The sequence below is a fragment of the Vigna unguiculata genome, chromosome 7, assembly GCF_037176805.1.
Source record: "Vigna unguiculata cultivar grain cowpea cultivar isolate G323 ecotype 2 chromosome 7, ASM3717680v1, whole genome shotgun sequence".
Lineage (NCBI taxonomy): Eukaryota > Viridiplantae > Streptophyta > Magnoliopsida > Fabales > Fabaceae > Vigna > Vigna unguiculata.
The window spans coordinates 4,977,352-4,994,386 of NC_140798.1; the positions used below are offsets into that span (position 1 = coordinate 4,977,352).

The window sequence follows — 17,035 nt, forward strand, 5'->3', positions numbered from 1 at the left end:
AAAAATTATATATTTATGTATCTTTCTTTATTGAGCATGGCGATATAAATATATATAGTCAAACCTAAAAGATTGTTAAAAAATTAAATTATATATATTCTCAAATAATGTTATGAGTTTTTTAATATTTCATTATATATATATATATATATAAACTAAACAAATTATGCCATTTTATAATAAAAAATTACAATATAAATCTATTATTTTGTTTCAATGGTTGTAAGTAAAATTATTTGTTCATTAATTAATTAACTCCAAACATATAATATCACTTTTTATTAACGTGAAAATGTTTAAATATTTCAAACACAAGTTTTCCATTAATTTTGCATATTTATTTAAAAAAATACACGTTGAGATTGCAATGAAACATGTCAACAGATGAACATCATTTGACTGCAAGGCAAAAAGAGGTGGCAATGGAATACAGCAGGCTTCACTGATACCTAAGCCAAAGCTCAACTAAGTAAGATTTGTTTCCCCTTTCGGAAAGAAACTTAGTGTTTTTTTTTTTTCTCTAACAACATCAAAGTCTAATTGGTTCTTGCAAGACAATGCATAAATTAAGTCTCAAAGCCTTCAACACATGTTGTATAAACTATGTATGAAGCACTAAATTACAACATTTATCATAGAACAAAATTTGCAGCTTGAAGTGATTGAGCCTCTATACCACATCCAGCTAGAGCAAAGAATACACACTTCTAAACTCCATATGAAAAATATTTTACTCATCTGCACCCAAGTCAGCATCACTATCAGGATAAACCTCAGGAATAGTTTCACTGCTCCTTGGTTTCTGTTCTCTTTTATTCCTCTCAGCCTCTTTCTCCCGCTCCACAATTCGAGCCTTAGCTTGTTCAAGTCTTGAGCTGACAGAATCCCAAGATACAAGCTTATCCATGAACACTGATATATAATCAGGGCGCTGGTTCTACAAAGATAACAAAGCAGTCAAAGACTACTGAGAAGAATTATCAGAGATAGTAATCACAGTGTAATTCTCTGAACTCAAATCTCACCTGAAAATCAATGTAGTAAGCATGCTGAATAAAAGTGAAATATTATCACAAAGTCAGCAAACTTTTTACCAAAGAAATGAAATGATAGTTTTAATGTACTAAAATCCAGTAAAACAAAGTAAACTAGATTAGTACCTCCCAGACATCAATGGTAAGGAGTGGCTGCAAGAAATAAAACATTGAATCTTGTCAGACATTTTAACCATGATGCTGAGACCTTACCTTAGCATTCATGTTTTAAAGTATAAAATGAATTTTGGATGTTATAGGTAATCCTTATAACTTACATGATAGTAGTTCCAAACAAGAGGGTTCACAGCATTGGGAGTCTTCACCACAACCAGTTTCTTGTCCTCGTCAGATGGAAGAGGATTCACAGCATTTCCCACGTCAATTTTGCTTTCTTTATCTATATATGAAAGGGAAAAGAAGGGTATGAAAAGGAAAATTATCAGATATACCAAGAAAATTAAAAATGAATGCCAGAAATCAGAAGGGTATTTACTCACAGGCAAGCCATGCCCATCCTGAGCCAAATTGTGTTGAAGCAGCAGTCTTGAACTCGTCAAGGAAATTTTCAAATGAACCAAAGTCTCTTTTAATCAGCTTTAGAAGATCCCCAGATGGCTTTCCACCACCGCCGGGTTTCATCGACTCCCAGAAGAAGTCATGGTTCCATGCCTGCAAAAAGTTGAACATGATTGCTATGCAATGGTTTAGAAAAATAGACAAGAATTTATGATTACAAGAATGCATGCCTGTGCTGCATTGTTGAAAGCCGGAAGAAAGTCACCCTTATTATACGAAATAACTACAACATTCTCCAGTGACTTCTCTTCTAGATCCGTTCCATCGATTTGCCTGTTCAGATTATCTACATAAGTCCTGTGATGTTTCCCCCAGTGATATTCGAGTGTCTCCTGACTCATAATAGGCTCCAAAGCATTCTGAGAGTTTTCATTGTGACAGTATTCGTAAAAACATGTAATATCAGTTCAGCATAAACTTAAGAATCTGCACAAGTACAAGACATATGGTAGGTCATTGCAAAAACTACATGAAACTCTTGTGGTACTGTTCAATCAGTTCAGTGTAACTGATGTGGTGCACAGAAAGAAACTAAATGGCTAGTTATAATAAACTGAAGTCTGTCCAATAGAGTGATGGTGATTATAATAATTCACGTCCATGCGATATTAACTTCAAGAAAAAGATAAAGCCAGACCAAATCTAATTTTATGGCAATTGCTATGTTTCATTTGAAGCACTGTTCCCTTTAAAAGTTTGCCAGCTTGAAGGAAGAGTTTGCCAATCATAAACCATACACCAAAATCTCATTTCCAAGGTGAATTTCAAGTCCTCTTGCAATTGGGTCCAACACGGTTAATTCTAATAAGTAATAAATGGAGTAATGGACAAACTTTGGATCTTACCAGTGGATATGGTGGTGGCTTCAGCTCAAACTTTGCAGTGATTTTAATACGTCCAGCTTTCCTTATACATCTACTCTGCAGCATTGAACATATTTTCATAAAATTAAAGGCCAATAAAACAATATTCATTTTACATTTTGTTTCTTTAAGGAGATGAAAGAGTGAGAGGTTAAATAGGCAAATTTTTAAACAGGACATGCTTTTCCAGTCAGAAAATTTAAGTGAAAAGTCCAACATGATCAGACAAACACCCCAAATCATAAAATGTAGTAGTAATCCATAAAGAGGTTGTATTTGCCATAAAGTTTGAGCATTTATTGCTGAATTGAAGGTCAGTTTCTGTTTACCTATTTCATTCACTTCTTTTCCATAACTCAGTTTTCTAATAGATCAATTTACACATTTCAGACGATTTTGCCTCAATAGGCCTGGAAGTTTTCACTTTATTTATAGACTCTTTCTGGTCTCTAGATTTGAAGTGTTCTTCTCACAACATAATAAAAATATGACACAAAAGGATACTAAGCAACAGGTGATAAAAGATTTGAGTTTCGCATAAACAGATTTATGCAAGGGATTCCAGAGACCCGGTAAACCACACTTAGTGACAGTAAGAAACCAACATCTAGCATCAGACATTTCACATTTTCCTACATTCGAAGATTGAAATGAATATGTATTTAAGAATGTTTGAGAGCTCCTAATATACATTCTGCAATACAACGATTAACAAATGCTATTACCACTGGGAAAAAAGCCCAAAATCCTCTTTCAAATGCTAAAACTAAATATATTATGCAGTACAGGTTTAAGAAACTAAGAGAATGTCATTGTAATGAACATGTTCTTCCTAGTTCCTAAAGCATCCCACAGTACAATATATATATATATATATATATATATATATATATATATATATATATATGAGAAATAACACACTCTCCGTCACACTCGTAATTTTATAGTTTTCAATAAATTTTAATCAATAGCAGAATGTATAAAGTGTTGTACATCTTGAGTATTCCAAAATTTTGAATATTCCAAAAGGCAACAAACACTATATTGCTTAGTATTCTCACTTTCAAAGAGTTTATATACAAGACTCTCCACATACTTTCAAAGTGGATAATAAACATACGGATTCCATTGGTAAATACAGCAAGCAACAGCAAAAGACACATGATAATAAAAAATCAACCACTACTATTCCTTTTCTATTAAAAAAAAAAACAGATAAATAAGTGTTTGATCCTTCTTGAATTTAAAATTTTGAGTTCTAGTCCCTCTGAAATTTTTTGTCAATTGTCAATCCATTTTTATTGCTCATAATCAGTACCACCAGACAAAAATGGGAACAAAAGGCTAAACTTTAAATAACCATGAGCAATAAAAATATGAGGAACTGAAGATAGGGAACAAGTTCTAGAGAACTAAAAGTAAAAATCTGAACTGAATGGGAAAACAAAAACTTATTTATCACAAAAAAAAAAATCTTGAAATGGTAGAATTGTGCGTTGGAAATGGAAATGGGTGACTGGTTCGAAAGCAAACCTCTTTCTTCGACAATTTGAAGGTACCCAGAGAGAACCCTGCTAGTCAAAGGAGAAACCCATGTCAGAGAGAAAGAGGAGAGAGAGAAGAGAGAGATAGGTGGAACCTTGAGTTTGGCGAGGAAGAAAAGCCGAAGATGATAAAAGAGTAGAAGCAGCAGTGGAAGGGGAGGAAAGGCAATTCATCTCTTCTGCTTCTCACTGAAATGTTTCAAAATATTTTGACTCTCCTAATCTTCTTGTCTGTAACACCACTATACAGTATAAGACCAGATACTATGGAATTCAAAACATGGTACAAACCTCGTTTCTACTTTTCTTATACCTCAGTTTTACCTCCGTATTCAAAATCACTTTTCTACATAGTTATCAATATTTCATTTTTTTTTTTTTTACTTTAATCTCACGCTGAAGCTTTTTTTTCACTGTTTTCACTGGATATTCTTCTAAAGAAAAGAGATAAGGAGGGTAAAATAAAAAGAGAAATATAATAGAAAAAATTATAGGTTTATGATTTCAAGTTTCTGAAATTTAAATAATTCTGATTTTGGTATTTAAATTAAGGGATTAAAAGGAATTTTGTATTTCTTAATATAAGTTATTTTTTTAAGGAAATTATTTCTCTTTCATTTCAATTCAAATTGTGAGAAAAGAATTTTTATTGAGTCAGACCTTACCCTTTCTTAAATATTTAATCTTTTTATCTTTTCTATTTTTTATCACTTTATTTTTACCCAAACAAAGGATAAGTATAATTAGAAATAGAAAGGAAAATATTATACAATAAGAAGTAAAATTATATTATATATATTACTTAAGTTGCAACTATAAATTGTACAAACATACGCCATTGTTAAAAAATTGGTTATTATAGTTGATACTGAGGAACGGATGAATTGGCTTAAAATAATAATGAAATTATTTGCGTGGCTATTCCCTTAGGGGATTGTGAATTTGTTTCATCACAAATTTACTTATTTATCTCTCTAAACATTAGATAATGAATCTTGTTAGATTTTAACATTAAGATCAAACTTCCAAAGACTGGTTTGTTTTTATTTCTCCGCCAATTATGTGTTACACTGTTTGTTACGTGTTAACTTTGCGTCTTCGAACAAGTGTGTGAAAAAGACTTCGAACTAGTAACAACAATATTTAATATTTAAACTATTGATTCAATAAATCCATTGAAAACTGTTCAAGAGTGAGTGTGTCCCCGCTATGTAATTTGATTTGCTCCATAAATGTGATTCCCAATCAAATGTAAATGAAATTGATCTTTGCTCCAATAACTGCTCAGAGTTGATCAAGTAATTAAATTACCCACGCCAACTTATTATTTAAGATATATTTCGCAGATTCCATGTCCAAATTGCAAATCTTTTTCACACAGATTAATAGGGTCATAAATCGTTATGTTCAATCTTTAGTTGAACCCTGCAAGTTTTGTTATGCATGTGAGTTATGTAAATGGCTAGCTTAGAATATAGTTTTTGGATCCTGAAAGTAATTATTCTTACCAAACAAGAAAAGATGTGACACTACAGACATGAAGAGTAAAGAATTAATAGATTTAATCAAATAACACAAATTAGTGGTAATTCTATTTTGAAGAAAATCTCATGGTAAATTGTTTTATGGTGCTCATGAGGGCTTTATGCCCAAACCCTTTTCTTTGGGGCAAGATCTGATGTCTTTATTTCATCTATCTTTGCAGCAACAATAAAATCATTCATACTTAAACCTCCTGCAAAATTTTGAACCATTTCAATATCATGTTACAAGATGAGAATACATGGATGTCAGAACAACATCTCTTGATCATTAACAACAATAATATGAACAACCTCAGCAATATCATTGTATAAAAAAAGATGCATAATTATCAAGATTAGAATTTCGCAGTCATATAACTACTTACAATGATCAATATTTATTGTTCTCATTTAAGTGACTCCCATAAATGAGGTATATATAATGAGCAACTCATATATACACACATTGGTACCTACTAGATGATGTTCCCTGTGGGGTTTTTGCGTTCTCTACCAGGAACTTGCAACTAGTAACTAAAACAAGTGCTAAATAGAATGAAAGAAACTGATGATATAGGGATTTTGATGAAATGCAACTAAAATGAAAATATTCTATTGTATTGAATGTGATGAACAAGAAGAAGGGTGGTTCAAATTTATTGCTTACCAATGGAAGCAGTCCATAGTTCTGCCCTCACTTGATTTGGTTGTTCCAAGTAGATATTAGGGAAATGGCCTGTAGCCTCAACAACCTTAGAGATCCTGTTAATGAGTTCAACCCCACTTTTAAAATCTCTCAATTTCCACAAGCACTGAAGTTTATGTTTACCTTCCTCATTCACAAGTCTCCAACCCACAACCTACAAAAATGAAGAGAAAATAAGTCCTGGGAAGGTGGAAAAAGTAAAAAGAACCATCACACAGCTATCCATTTTTCTGTAAAACAGAAGTTTATAACAGGTAACTATGTACTGCTTCAACATTATGCATAATTCCAATGCACAGTTATCATTGGACTGTACTAACTTGTGTTGACTCAATCAAAAGTTTTCAAAATGTGCAGAACCAGATTACATAAGATGCTTCTCTGTACAGAACCAGATTACATATGATGCTTCTGAGAACAGAAACCAAACTAAAAACTCCATATTTTCAGAGTCTAAAAAAATGTGAACCATCCCAAACATACAATAGAATCAATCAACGACAATTTAGCATCATTTGATTCATTTAATTCATATTCATAATAAACAACAATGTCATCCGAAACCAAAAGTCAATCAATCATCTTGTTTCAACTATAAAGACTAAACGGATAACCAATCATCTCTTTCATATGACGATAAGTAGAGTGTAGACACACCAACATAACTTGAGTCTGTTTGGATAAATTTTATGTAAAAATAAAATAAGTTTATTATTTTAAAACTAAATTCAGTTTATGCATATGTATTAATCAACCGTTCCCATATCAATCTTACACAACCTAGTTTTTTTATTTAATATCTAAAGTGTATTTTGACATGTTTCTCTACAAAAACAGTGAGAAAGAAAGAAAAATAGTTTATCTACAACTTAAAGATAATTTATGCCTTAAATCATTTTTATCTAATTTTTCCGCAAAAAAATTCTTCCAATACAATAGTTGGTATCACAATTGAGAAAAAAATTGTAGTTGTTACCTTTCTGATGAGCATCTGAGCGTCCTGTTCTGAGATGGGGGGTTGCAAAGGGGAAATGGGAGCACAATCCTGCTGCGCGAGAGAGAGAGCAGAGATATTGGGGATGAGGATTTTGTGTTCGGTGTTGCCGTATCCCAGCACCTTATCTCCGAACGAGCTCTCCAATTCCGCCGGAAAAGGGTCCCTCGCACCGAAGTCCCCCAGGAACTGGTTCGCGTCGATGGCGCGCGTCACCACCAGCGACGCCGCCCCGTTTCCGCCGCCGCTCAGCGACGGGACGCGCGTGGGCCACGTCATAACCTTCGGGTGCATCCCAAGAAACGCATGGTTAAAGTTTAGATTAAGGTTAAGGTTAAGGTTACATGCGGTGGCCATCTAAAACAACAACACAGTGTGTGATGTTTGGTAGAGAAGGAACTGAATTGCAGAAAAGGTGTGCTTGTGAGGTGTGAGTGTGTGGCGTTTGAAGAACTGCAATATATTATATTATCTAGTGGTGGAGGGAACTCTAAAGCCATTTTTTCTCTTCCTTTTATTTTTAAATTAAAGAATTCTTGTTCACTTATATGGTTGGTTCGGATCAAATTTTCATCGTTAAAATAATATTTAATTTCTATTTTCCTTCAATTTTATTATTTTAGTTTTAATATTATTTCTTTAAATTAGATTTTAATTTTCTTAATTTTTTTATTTATTTTTTTAAAATTGTTAATAATTAAGGATAATGAATAGGGATGGCAACGGGGCGGGGCGGGGACGGGTTTCGCTATCTCATACCCATCTCCGTATAAAAAATTCATCTCATCCCCATACCCAAATTCAACGGGTATCAAACTTTTTTCCCATCCCCATCCCCACCGGGTAACGAGTATAATCTCGTATCCATACCTGTACCCGTATTCTAACTACTTCAATATTAATTTTTATAAAAGAAAAAAAATTACGGTAAAGAAAACATAATATTATGAAATATTCAATATTAGGAGGATTTTCTTAGATGCCAAATACCTTAAAATAAATTATAATTGTTTACATTTTATATTAGAATACCAAATAAAATTTCATGTGAACCAAAACATTTATTAAATTTGCAAACTACAACATTGATGAACTTAGTTGATAAAATTAAAAAATATTTCAAAAAAATATAAAAGGAAAACAAATATTCAAATTAAAATATATTTTAAATGTTTGTTTACTTCAATTTTTTAAATTCTAATGAATTTCTTTTTTATACACTAATAAAAGTTATAATATATCACTTGATCAAAATGACACAAAGAACAAATAATAAACATAATAATAAAAGGAAAACAAATATTCAAATTAAAATATATTTTAAATGTTTGTTTACTTCAATTTTTTAAATTATAATAAATCTCTTTTTTATACACTAATAAAAGTTATAATACACAAAGAACAAATAATAAACATAATAATAAAATTTTGACATAGATTTTGTATCTTTTGAACTTCAATATATGTTGGATAGTGACAACAAAATATTCATAGCAATTACATTAAATTTTTATATTGTAGTAAATAAAAGTTATTTATACAATTAAAGTGAAAAAAATTACAGTATGATTAATAGTGAGTTATAAAATAACAAATAATTAGATAGAATATATCAAAATATTATTCTACATGATGAAAATAAACAATAAATAAAAATATTAAAAAACTAACAAATGTGTGTTTTAGAAATAATTTGAGAGATTATCGAAAGAAATCGCACAAAGGAAATCAAATGTATAATTAAGGTATGATAAAATGAAAAATACCTTAGAGAACTAATTATTAAATAACGTTTGAAGTGGTTAAAATTAAATAGAAATATCATTAGTGACCAAAAAATTTGTCATTAAATTACAAATAAATTAGTAATTAAATTGGTCACTAAATCAAGTAAGATTCATCATTGAATTAGTCACTATTTAGTAATTGATTCAGACAATAAATCAACTACTACCACCAATGACGAAAAATAGTGACTGATATGGGTTACTGACTAAATCAGTCACCATTTCATGTTTTTCTTGTAGTGAATTATCATATACTATTCATAAATATCATTATATATATATATATATATATATATATATATATATAATTTTAACCACTTCAAACAGAATTTAAAGTGAAAAAATTACATTATGATTAATAATGAGTTATAAAATAAAAAATAATTAGATAGAATATATCGAAATATTATTTTACATGATAAAAATAAAAACAATAAATAAAAATATTAAAAAACTAACAAATGTGTGTTTTAGAAATAATTTGAAAGACTATCGAAAAAAATCACACAAAGGAAATCAAATGTATAACTAAGGTATGATAAGACGAAAAATATCTTAGAGAATTAAGAAAACTTTTCAAATATCAACATATATACTTAATGGTTGAAAAATAACGAAAATTATTTTAATGAAACAAAAGAGTTCTTCAAATTAAACAAAAATTAATAATAATAATAATAATAAGTAAAGAATTTTTTTTATATTACCTTAAATTGAGAGTATAAACATTCTCATGTGAAAGGAAAATTTATAATAAATAAAAATATTAAAAATAATATAAATATTCAAATGTGAGGCATAATATTTTTTTTATTAACATACATCATTTTAACATAATTACATAAAGGTTATGATAAGATAAAAAATATATTGGAGATGAGAATGAGTTTCATGACAAATGAAATAATTAAAAGAAAAAATATATATATATATATGAGTTACTTGATTAATTGTGAATATTTTAATAATTTAAACGAGGATGGAGATATGGCGGGGACGGGTATTATGGCGGGTATATGTACATCCCCATACCCATCCCCATACCCAACTGAAAAAGTCGGGGATTCCCCATACCCATACCCATACCCAGTCAATGCGGGGATTCTCCGTCAAAACGGAGACGGGTTCGGGCAATACCCACGGGGACGGATTTATTTGCCATCTCTAAATGAACAAGAATTATGTGTCATGATTTTTTATTTTTTATTTTAGTTTTTGAAATAATTTTACGTGTCAAACATAACACATGTAAGAGTCAAAATTTAATATTCAATTTAATTTTTATATTGATTATTTTTATTCAATTTAATCTCATTTTTTTTAAAATTGAGCAATTTTGTTTATCTCAAAATTGATACTAAATTTAATTTTTATATAAAACTTATAATGATATTTTTTTGTTTAAGGTTATAATTGTTTGAAAATTAGAGCTAAAATTGTAAGGATGATAACTAAGACAATAGATCTAAAATTTTAAAACTAGTCATCATCTGATCATTATCATTTTTGTTTTAATTTTAAATTAATTATAACCCTAAACCAAAATATTTAATAAAAATGTAAATTTTAATAAAAATATCACTGTAACATCTAAATAAAAATTAAATTTTGTCTCAATTTGAAGATAGACAAAATTATTTTTTTAAAAAAAAATTGAGATTAAATTGGACAAACACAACTAATATAAACACCCAACATTAACTTGACATGTGGACATTTTTTCAAAATTTTAAAAAAATAACATTTAAAAGAAACAAAAAAAACCACAAAGTTACATGTGGCAATCAGTGTTCATTATCATTAATTATTTAAACAATGTTAGCAAAAAAATACCAAATTGAATAAAAATGACAAAAATTAAGACCTAGTTGAAAAAAAAACAATATTAGAACTAAAAGGACATATTTGAAGAATGATGGTGTTTTAAAATAATTAGACCCTATTAGTTTAATAATAAATGCATAATTATAAAAAGGAATCTCAAAAAGGGATTTCATTACTTAACAACATTTTATCTCTCTAAAACTCTTTTTCTTATAGCTCTTTCATCTTTCTAAGTTTTCTGACTCTGTAATCATCTTTTTGAAGATCGAAGATCGCCTGTATGATCCTTGCGGTGAGATTTTCAAGTTAATCCGATCAGTTTCTCAAATTGAGTAAGTTGAAATTCAGCTCACCTTTTGGTATTTTCTGATCATCTTGCATGTATATCTTTTAGAGATCGCATGTGACTCTGATGTCTTTTGTCTAATTCTCTGTTGATCAAGGATCATAAGGATATGATATGATCATTTTGTGGTATATTTGTGTGTTGATAGAGTACCTTAAGGCTTAAGGAATGTCATGGTGTTTTAGAGTTAGTTCAACTTTACATAAGTAAGTGAAGCTAATTAAACCTTATTTGTCTTGTATGATTATTAAACTGCTTTCAATTTCTTAGAATCGATGATGAAGTTTTGATTATAGCATGAAATTTTGTGGTAATTTGGTGTTAATTCTGATTTTATCTGTTTGATTGAGTTTGTGAAATTGAGAATGTGCTTAGATACCTTCGTGATGATGTTTTTTCTGTAACTAAAACTCTGGTATGGCTTGAGAAGTTGTAAAATCGTCAAGCTCAGGTGCATCAGGACTAAAAAACACATAATTCAGTAGAATTGAAATTTGCACAATTATGAAAAAATTTGTTCTGCAAAATTATGCAGACCCGCTAGGCGAGCGAGGTCTCGCTATGCAAGTAATGAGTCAGGGGCACCCTAATTTGGGGGTCGTTGGGCGATTTATGAGGGAATATTTTCCCTGGAGTTCCAATGGTAAACTCGTTGGACGAGCAATCTCGTCGTTGGTCAAAAGTGAAATCTTCGCCTAGCAAGAAGATGCACTCAGTGAGCGAGTTGACCAAAGCCTAAGGAACAACAGTGAGCGAGTTGACCAGAGCCTAAGGAACATCTTGTTGTTTTATTTTAATAAATTTTGTTTTATAGAAAGATGAATGTTTGTGATAATTGAACTAATGATGTATTAGGAGAATGGAATACGAATTATTAAATGAATTTCAAGGGAAATTATATTATGGTTATGTTTTAATGTATGTCTTGATATAAGAAATGTTTAAACAAAAATGTATTATGAACTCTAATATTCAATTACACTCATATAGATTATAATGAATTATGTGGTGAGAGTGACAAAAGATCTTTGTCTTGTGACGTATTGGGTCTAAGACATTAGAAGATTAGTCCTGTGTATGATTGGGTAATAACCCCTTTAGTTTTGATTTTGCAGAGTTTATAAATCATCACAAGTGCATACTTTCTTAGAATTTTATGTCATGTACATCATCTGGATAATCGAGTCTAAGGTCAGTTAATTGATATAATTTGTTATATTAGTGTGATTTATACTAAATGAGTATAATGTTTATACATGATATAAATTGATATGAAGAAGTTTCATTATATTAACTTACCCTTTTCTTTGTTGTTTTATTTGTTTTTATTGGTTGTTTTCTTATGCTATGACCATCAAATGGTGTGAGCAGAGAAGCTTGTAGGTTTTGAGAACATAATAACAAATTAGATAATAACATATGAGAGTAAGAGGATTTAGTATTTTATGATTCTAAATAAATATATATATATATATATATATATATATATATATATTCTTTTGTTTTAGATAATTATTTACAATACTTTTCATAGTTATTTATTTTTATTTTAAATAACTATATGAGTATTTTAAACTGTTTAACTATTTGTTTATATTATCATAATATCTGGAATGTTATAAATTTTTTTAACCAATTTGCATTCGATCCAAATCTAACCAAATCTATGTTTTCAGCTTTAAATATTTGTTTTTACATGAACATTAAAAATTATATTTTAATCTTTGATATTAATATTGTATGATATAACACTCGAAGACATAAATGGTAAATATAAATGAAAGAAATGTATTCATACGGAAACTCCAACATAACTGTAAAAGATAAAAGGTTAGCAAAGTTCTAAATAATTAACTATATTTTATTAAATATGAATTCTTTACTACTAATATAGCAACATAACTTTAAAAGAAAAGTTAATATACATAATTAAAATGATATCATAAAAAAATAAATTTATTATTTTTAATTAAAAATATTAAATAATATATTTGTAAAAACTTTCCATTGAAATAAAAGTGCATCTCCATTTACATTCTCATTCTTAATGGTATATAAATATTTTATGTTATCTTTGTAATATCTGTTATTACTTATATGCTTAATTATTTTTTTAAAATTAAAATTATATCTCATGAAAAAATTGTATACATCTCGTTTATTCAACATTAAATATTGAAAATATTATAATTATATAAATATAAAATAAGAATATCATATAAGAATATACTCATTCTATAAATAAAATAAAAAATTAAGGATAAAAATAAATAAATTTTAAAATTACTTATTAAATTAAAAATATTTTAATATTTAAAAACCAAATAGATAATGAGACAAATATGAAAAATTATATAACGGATATATTCGTGTCTAATTTCTATATAGTTATATAATGTAAAGTTTTTTTTTTTATCGAAATCAAACCAATTTATATATATATATATATATATATATATATATATATATATATATATATATATATAAAGCATCCACACGTATTATCATTGTGTACGTATTTTTTAGATATGAATGATAATATGTTAATAAGTAATAATAGTGTAATTTTGTTAAATATAAAATAAATTTATATTTATTAAAAGTAAAATGAAATGAATCAAGAAATGAATTGTTGAAATAAACAATTTTATAAAAAATAAGTAAAAATAATCATTATTTTTTAAAAATTTAATAAATAATTATATTGGAAAAGATAAATTTAATATTATGAAATATGGATATAAAAGAGAAAATACTCATATTATATTATATTATATTATATTATATTATTATTATTATATATATATATATAAATATAAAACGATGTAATTACACTAAATTTTTTTATTTTCTTATAAGAGAAAATCAATCCTTTTGTTAAATTATTTAGAGGCCGAATGACCCAGGCCATTCATATTAATTTTTTATTAATAAAAAAGTGGTAATCTTCCTTCTTCTTTTTTTTCCTTTTTAAACGTCTCTTGAACTTTTTGTTTTTCGATTTTTTTTTATGTCTTAAATTTTATTTAACTTAACTTAAGCTTAACCAGTAACCACTAACAGAGCCCAATAAGAAAAGTGGGTTAAATTAAACTGAAATCGAGACAAAGAAGCAAAACAAGAAGGGTTTTCAGAAGAGTAGAACGGCGTGCGTGTTCGCAAGACGAAGCTGAACCTAAAGGCGAGCGTGTAGGGAAACCTATTCATTTTCGAGCGCGTGGCTTTCGAATCCAATCGGCGCTACCAATGGCCTTCAACAACGCACTCAGATCCGCCGCAAAACTCGTCGCTTCTTCTGAATCTTCCATCTCTACCTCAGGTCAAATCCTCCCTTTTGATAATATTTTTGTGATTTGCAATTTGCAAATCTTAATGCAATTCGTTTTTGGTTTTACGATGATGCTCTTTATGGTTGTTTTATGATTGAATTCCTTTAAGGATGCGGAGGTTTCTGTGACCGTGAGCTATTTTTTTTATCGTTAGGGTTTTTATTTTATAATAGAAAAGAAATGGTTGATTGCAGGTCGCGTTGTGTTGAAGATTGGGGATTGTTTATTTTTTCATGAATTTAATAAGTTTTATAGGAAACTGTGAGTGGTGACATACCTACTTTGGGAATGAAACGCAATCGGTGAGAGGAGAAAGTGTAGGGCTGGATTGATGTGTAATTCGCACTGTGTTCGTTTATATTGATTGTGGAGTTTGAGGAGAGAGGTGTTGGCAGTGACTTTAGTTGATGGATGCTTTTTAGTTGAATGTGGAAAACTGGATCAAGAGGGAGTGCAGTTTTGAGAGTATCACTTTTTCTGGGTGTGTTCCTTGAGACTAGAGGAGGTTTAGCTTGGTGAATTTCAAGTGGAGAATGATTAGGGTTGATCACGTTCAATGGCGAAATAGTAATGCTTCAAACAAGGGAGCTGGCTAGAGATGAGACCATGTAAACCTAGAACCAAAGGACTTCTTGTATCTGATAATGTGTCCTTTTGTACTGCTTGGAAAGGGTGATGTTTGTTGAGGTAGAAGTTGTTTTGGTTTCTGTTGCATGTGTGCTGTTTTTTCTTTGTTTATTTGTTCTTCTGCATGTGGGAGCTATGGCTTCATATTGCATACTTCTACCCTACATAGACCCCTCTAAGGTTGAGCTCCATGCACTAGATTGTCGTCCCCCCTCCTCTTTTTGGCTGCAAAATGTATACTGTTGGATGAGTTCAGATGAGTTTAATTTATAGTTACAAATTCAATTGGTTGTTGATAGTACAGAAGTGTTGCCTTTTGAAAGAACTGTTATTAAATGAAGGGAGGCAATTAAATCTTGTTTGTAGGATTTCTTTGCAGGGAAGACTGTTGGGAAGGCTTAAGCTTTTCTTTTTCTGAGCTGTAATCAATTTTGCAAGTTTTCTATACGTACCTCAGGCTTTTGTATAAATGTTTTATCCTGTTAAACTTACATTTATAATCAGGTTTTAAGTTCCAAATCCACCATTGTATTTATTGGGCATTTATTTTATTTAACGTTTGGGAGTTGGTATGAGAAGGAATATAAAACAAATGGAAGGGAAGAGGAGAGAAGAAAAGGGGATGGAGTATTTAAGAGTATCTTTCCTTTGCTTTGTTTGTTAAATTGTCTGTGATTGATTACTTACGATCTTTCAAGTTGATGCATAATGCAGAAGTCTTGGTTAAAATTATCCAGATCTACCCTTAAAATATGTGTTTGACATTTAGCGCCTACTGTTTCTTGTTCTAGTTGCTACTTGAATGTTTGTTGTATTTATTTGGTTGCGATTTGAATTTTATGTACTGTTTTATTTTTTAACACAATCGAAAATTGCTCTATATTTAAGCTTGTTAATCCACTTACTGTGATAAGTGTGTAGAAAATTGCATATAAATACCCTTTTTGATCATTGGATATTAGTTATTTAACAATCCTAACATTTACTGATATCCTTACACACACAATTGCATATCAATACCCTTTTAGATTCTTGGAAAGTCACTGTTTTCATCAGAGTTCCGCCTTCTTACTGGAAAATAATATGTTGACAGTGAGCAGAGGTTTTCATTCAACTCCCATGAAGAGGATGGGGGGTGGACATGGCCATGATGAGCCCTATTATATTCATGCAAAGCACATGTACAACTTGGACAGGATGAAGCACCGGGGGTTGAAAATGACCCTTGCTGTATTCTCTGCTTTCAGCATTGGTGTTGCAGTTCCTGTGTATGCTGTCATTTTCCAGCAAAAGAAGACAGCTTCTGCCTAACTCATCTTTCCCTTCATTTGCAACAATAAGGTGGATTTGGGGATCCTAGACTAGCCTATTGGTTTTGGTGTTTATTATTGCTTTCAACTTTGTTTATGTTCAACTACTATGTGGATTTTCCTGGTATATCTGATAATAATCAATTTCTCTGCACACCTGTTTCATGCGATTCATCAATTGTTTGATAATTTGGTTAATTGCATGTTTGCAATCAGTTCTCATTTGTATCTTTCCATATGGTAAGAAGGCCCAAAATGCAGTAAAACCGAAGTGTTGTATTTATTTTGTTTTTATATCCATTTTGAAGTAAATTACACAGCACATTCTTTTTAGGTGTTCAAGAAAATGATAGTTGCAGAGGAATTGTTTGCTAAATCCTTTCGGGAGTATATTTGAAGGTATTATTTTGTTTTTATTTCGATTTTGAAGTAAATTACACATTCTTTTTTTAGGTGTTCAAGAAAGCGATAATTGCAGAGGAATTGTTGGCTAAATCCGTTCGGGGTATATTTGAGTATTTTTGAGAAAAAAGGCAAAGTGAATGTAAAATTTACATTTTTAATAAATG

At 29.8% G+C, this 17,035-nt stretch overlaps 3 protein-coding genes across 5 annotated transcripts; 1 reads left to right on the top strand and 2 right to left on the bottom strand.

The window, feature by feature from the left end:
* Positions 1–368: 368 nt before the first annotated feature.
* FSD2 (Fe superoxide dismutase 2) lies at positions 369–4,306 on the bottom strand. Of its 3 annotated transcripts, none has more exons than XM_028079044.2 (9): positions 4,116–4,306; positions 4,010–4,047; positions 2,459–2,533; positions 1,784–1,972; positions 1,535–1,706; positions 1,313–1,434; positions 1,161–1,187; positions 1,026–1,049; positions 369–937 (listed from the first exon to the last, which is right to left on the bottom strand). In XM_028079044.2, exons 1-9 carry the CDS (start codon positions 4,192–4,194, stop codon positions 731–733), a joined length of 933 nt encoding a protein of 310 aa, XP_027934845.2. In that variant the 5' UTR covers positions 4,195–4,306; the 3' UTR covers positions 369–730. The 3 variants fall into 3 exon arrangements, with proteins under 3 accessions (XP_027934845.2, XP_027934846.2, XP_027934847.2); XM_028079045.2 differs by having other exon boundaries at positions 2,459–2,528; positions 4,116–4,282; XM_028079046.2 differs by lacking the exons at positions 4,010–4,047; positions 4,116–4,306 and having other exon boundaries at positions 1,784–2,039; positions 2,459–2,511.
* Positions 4,307–5,470: 1,164 nt separating this feature from the next.
* Positions 5,471–7,688, bottom strand: LOC114190331 (Transcriptional coactivator/pterin dehydratase). The gene is made up of 3 exons (XM_028079170.2): positions 7,226–7,688; positions 6,211–6,403; positions 5,471–5,755 (listed from the first exon to the last, which is right to left on the bottom strand). Exons 1-3 carry the CDS (start codon positions 7,598–7,600, stop codon positions 5,664–5,666), a joined length of 660 nt encoding a protein of 219 aa, XP_027934971.1. The 5' UTR covers positions 7,601–7,688; the 3' UTR covers positions 5,471–5,663.
* Positions 7,689–14,276: 6,588 nt separating this feature from the next.
* LOC114192177 (TonB-dependent heme receptor A) lies at positions 14,277–16,620 on the top strand. The gene is made up of 2 exons (XM_028081809.2): positions 14,277–14,519; positions 16,250–16,620. The coding sequence occupies exons 1-2, from the start codon at positions 14,447–14,449 to the stop codon at positions 16,465–16,467; spliced, it is 291 nt and encodes a 96-aa protein (XP_027937610.1). The 5' UTR covers positions 14,277–14,446; the 3' UTR covers positions 16,468–16,620.
* Positions 16,621–17,035: the final 415 nt, after the last annotated feature.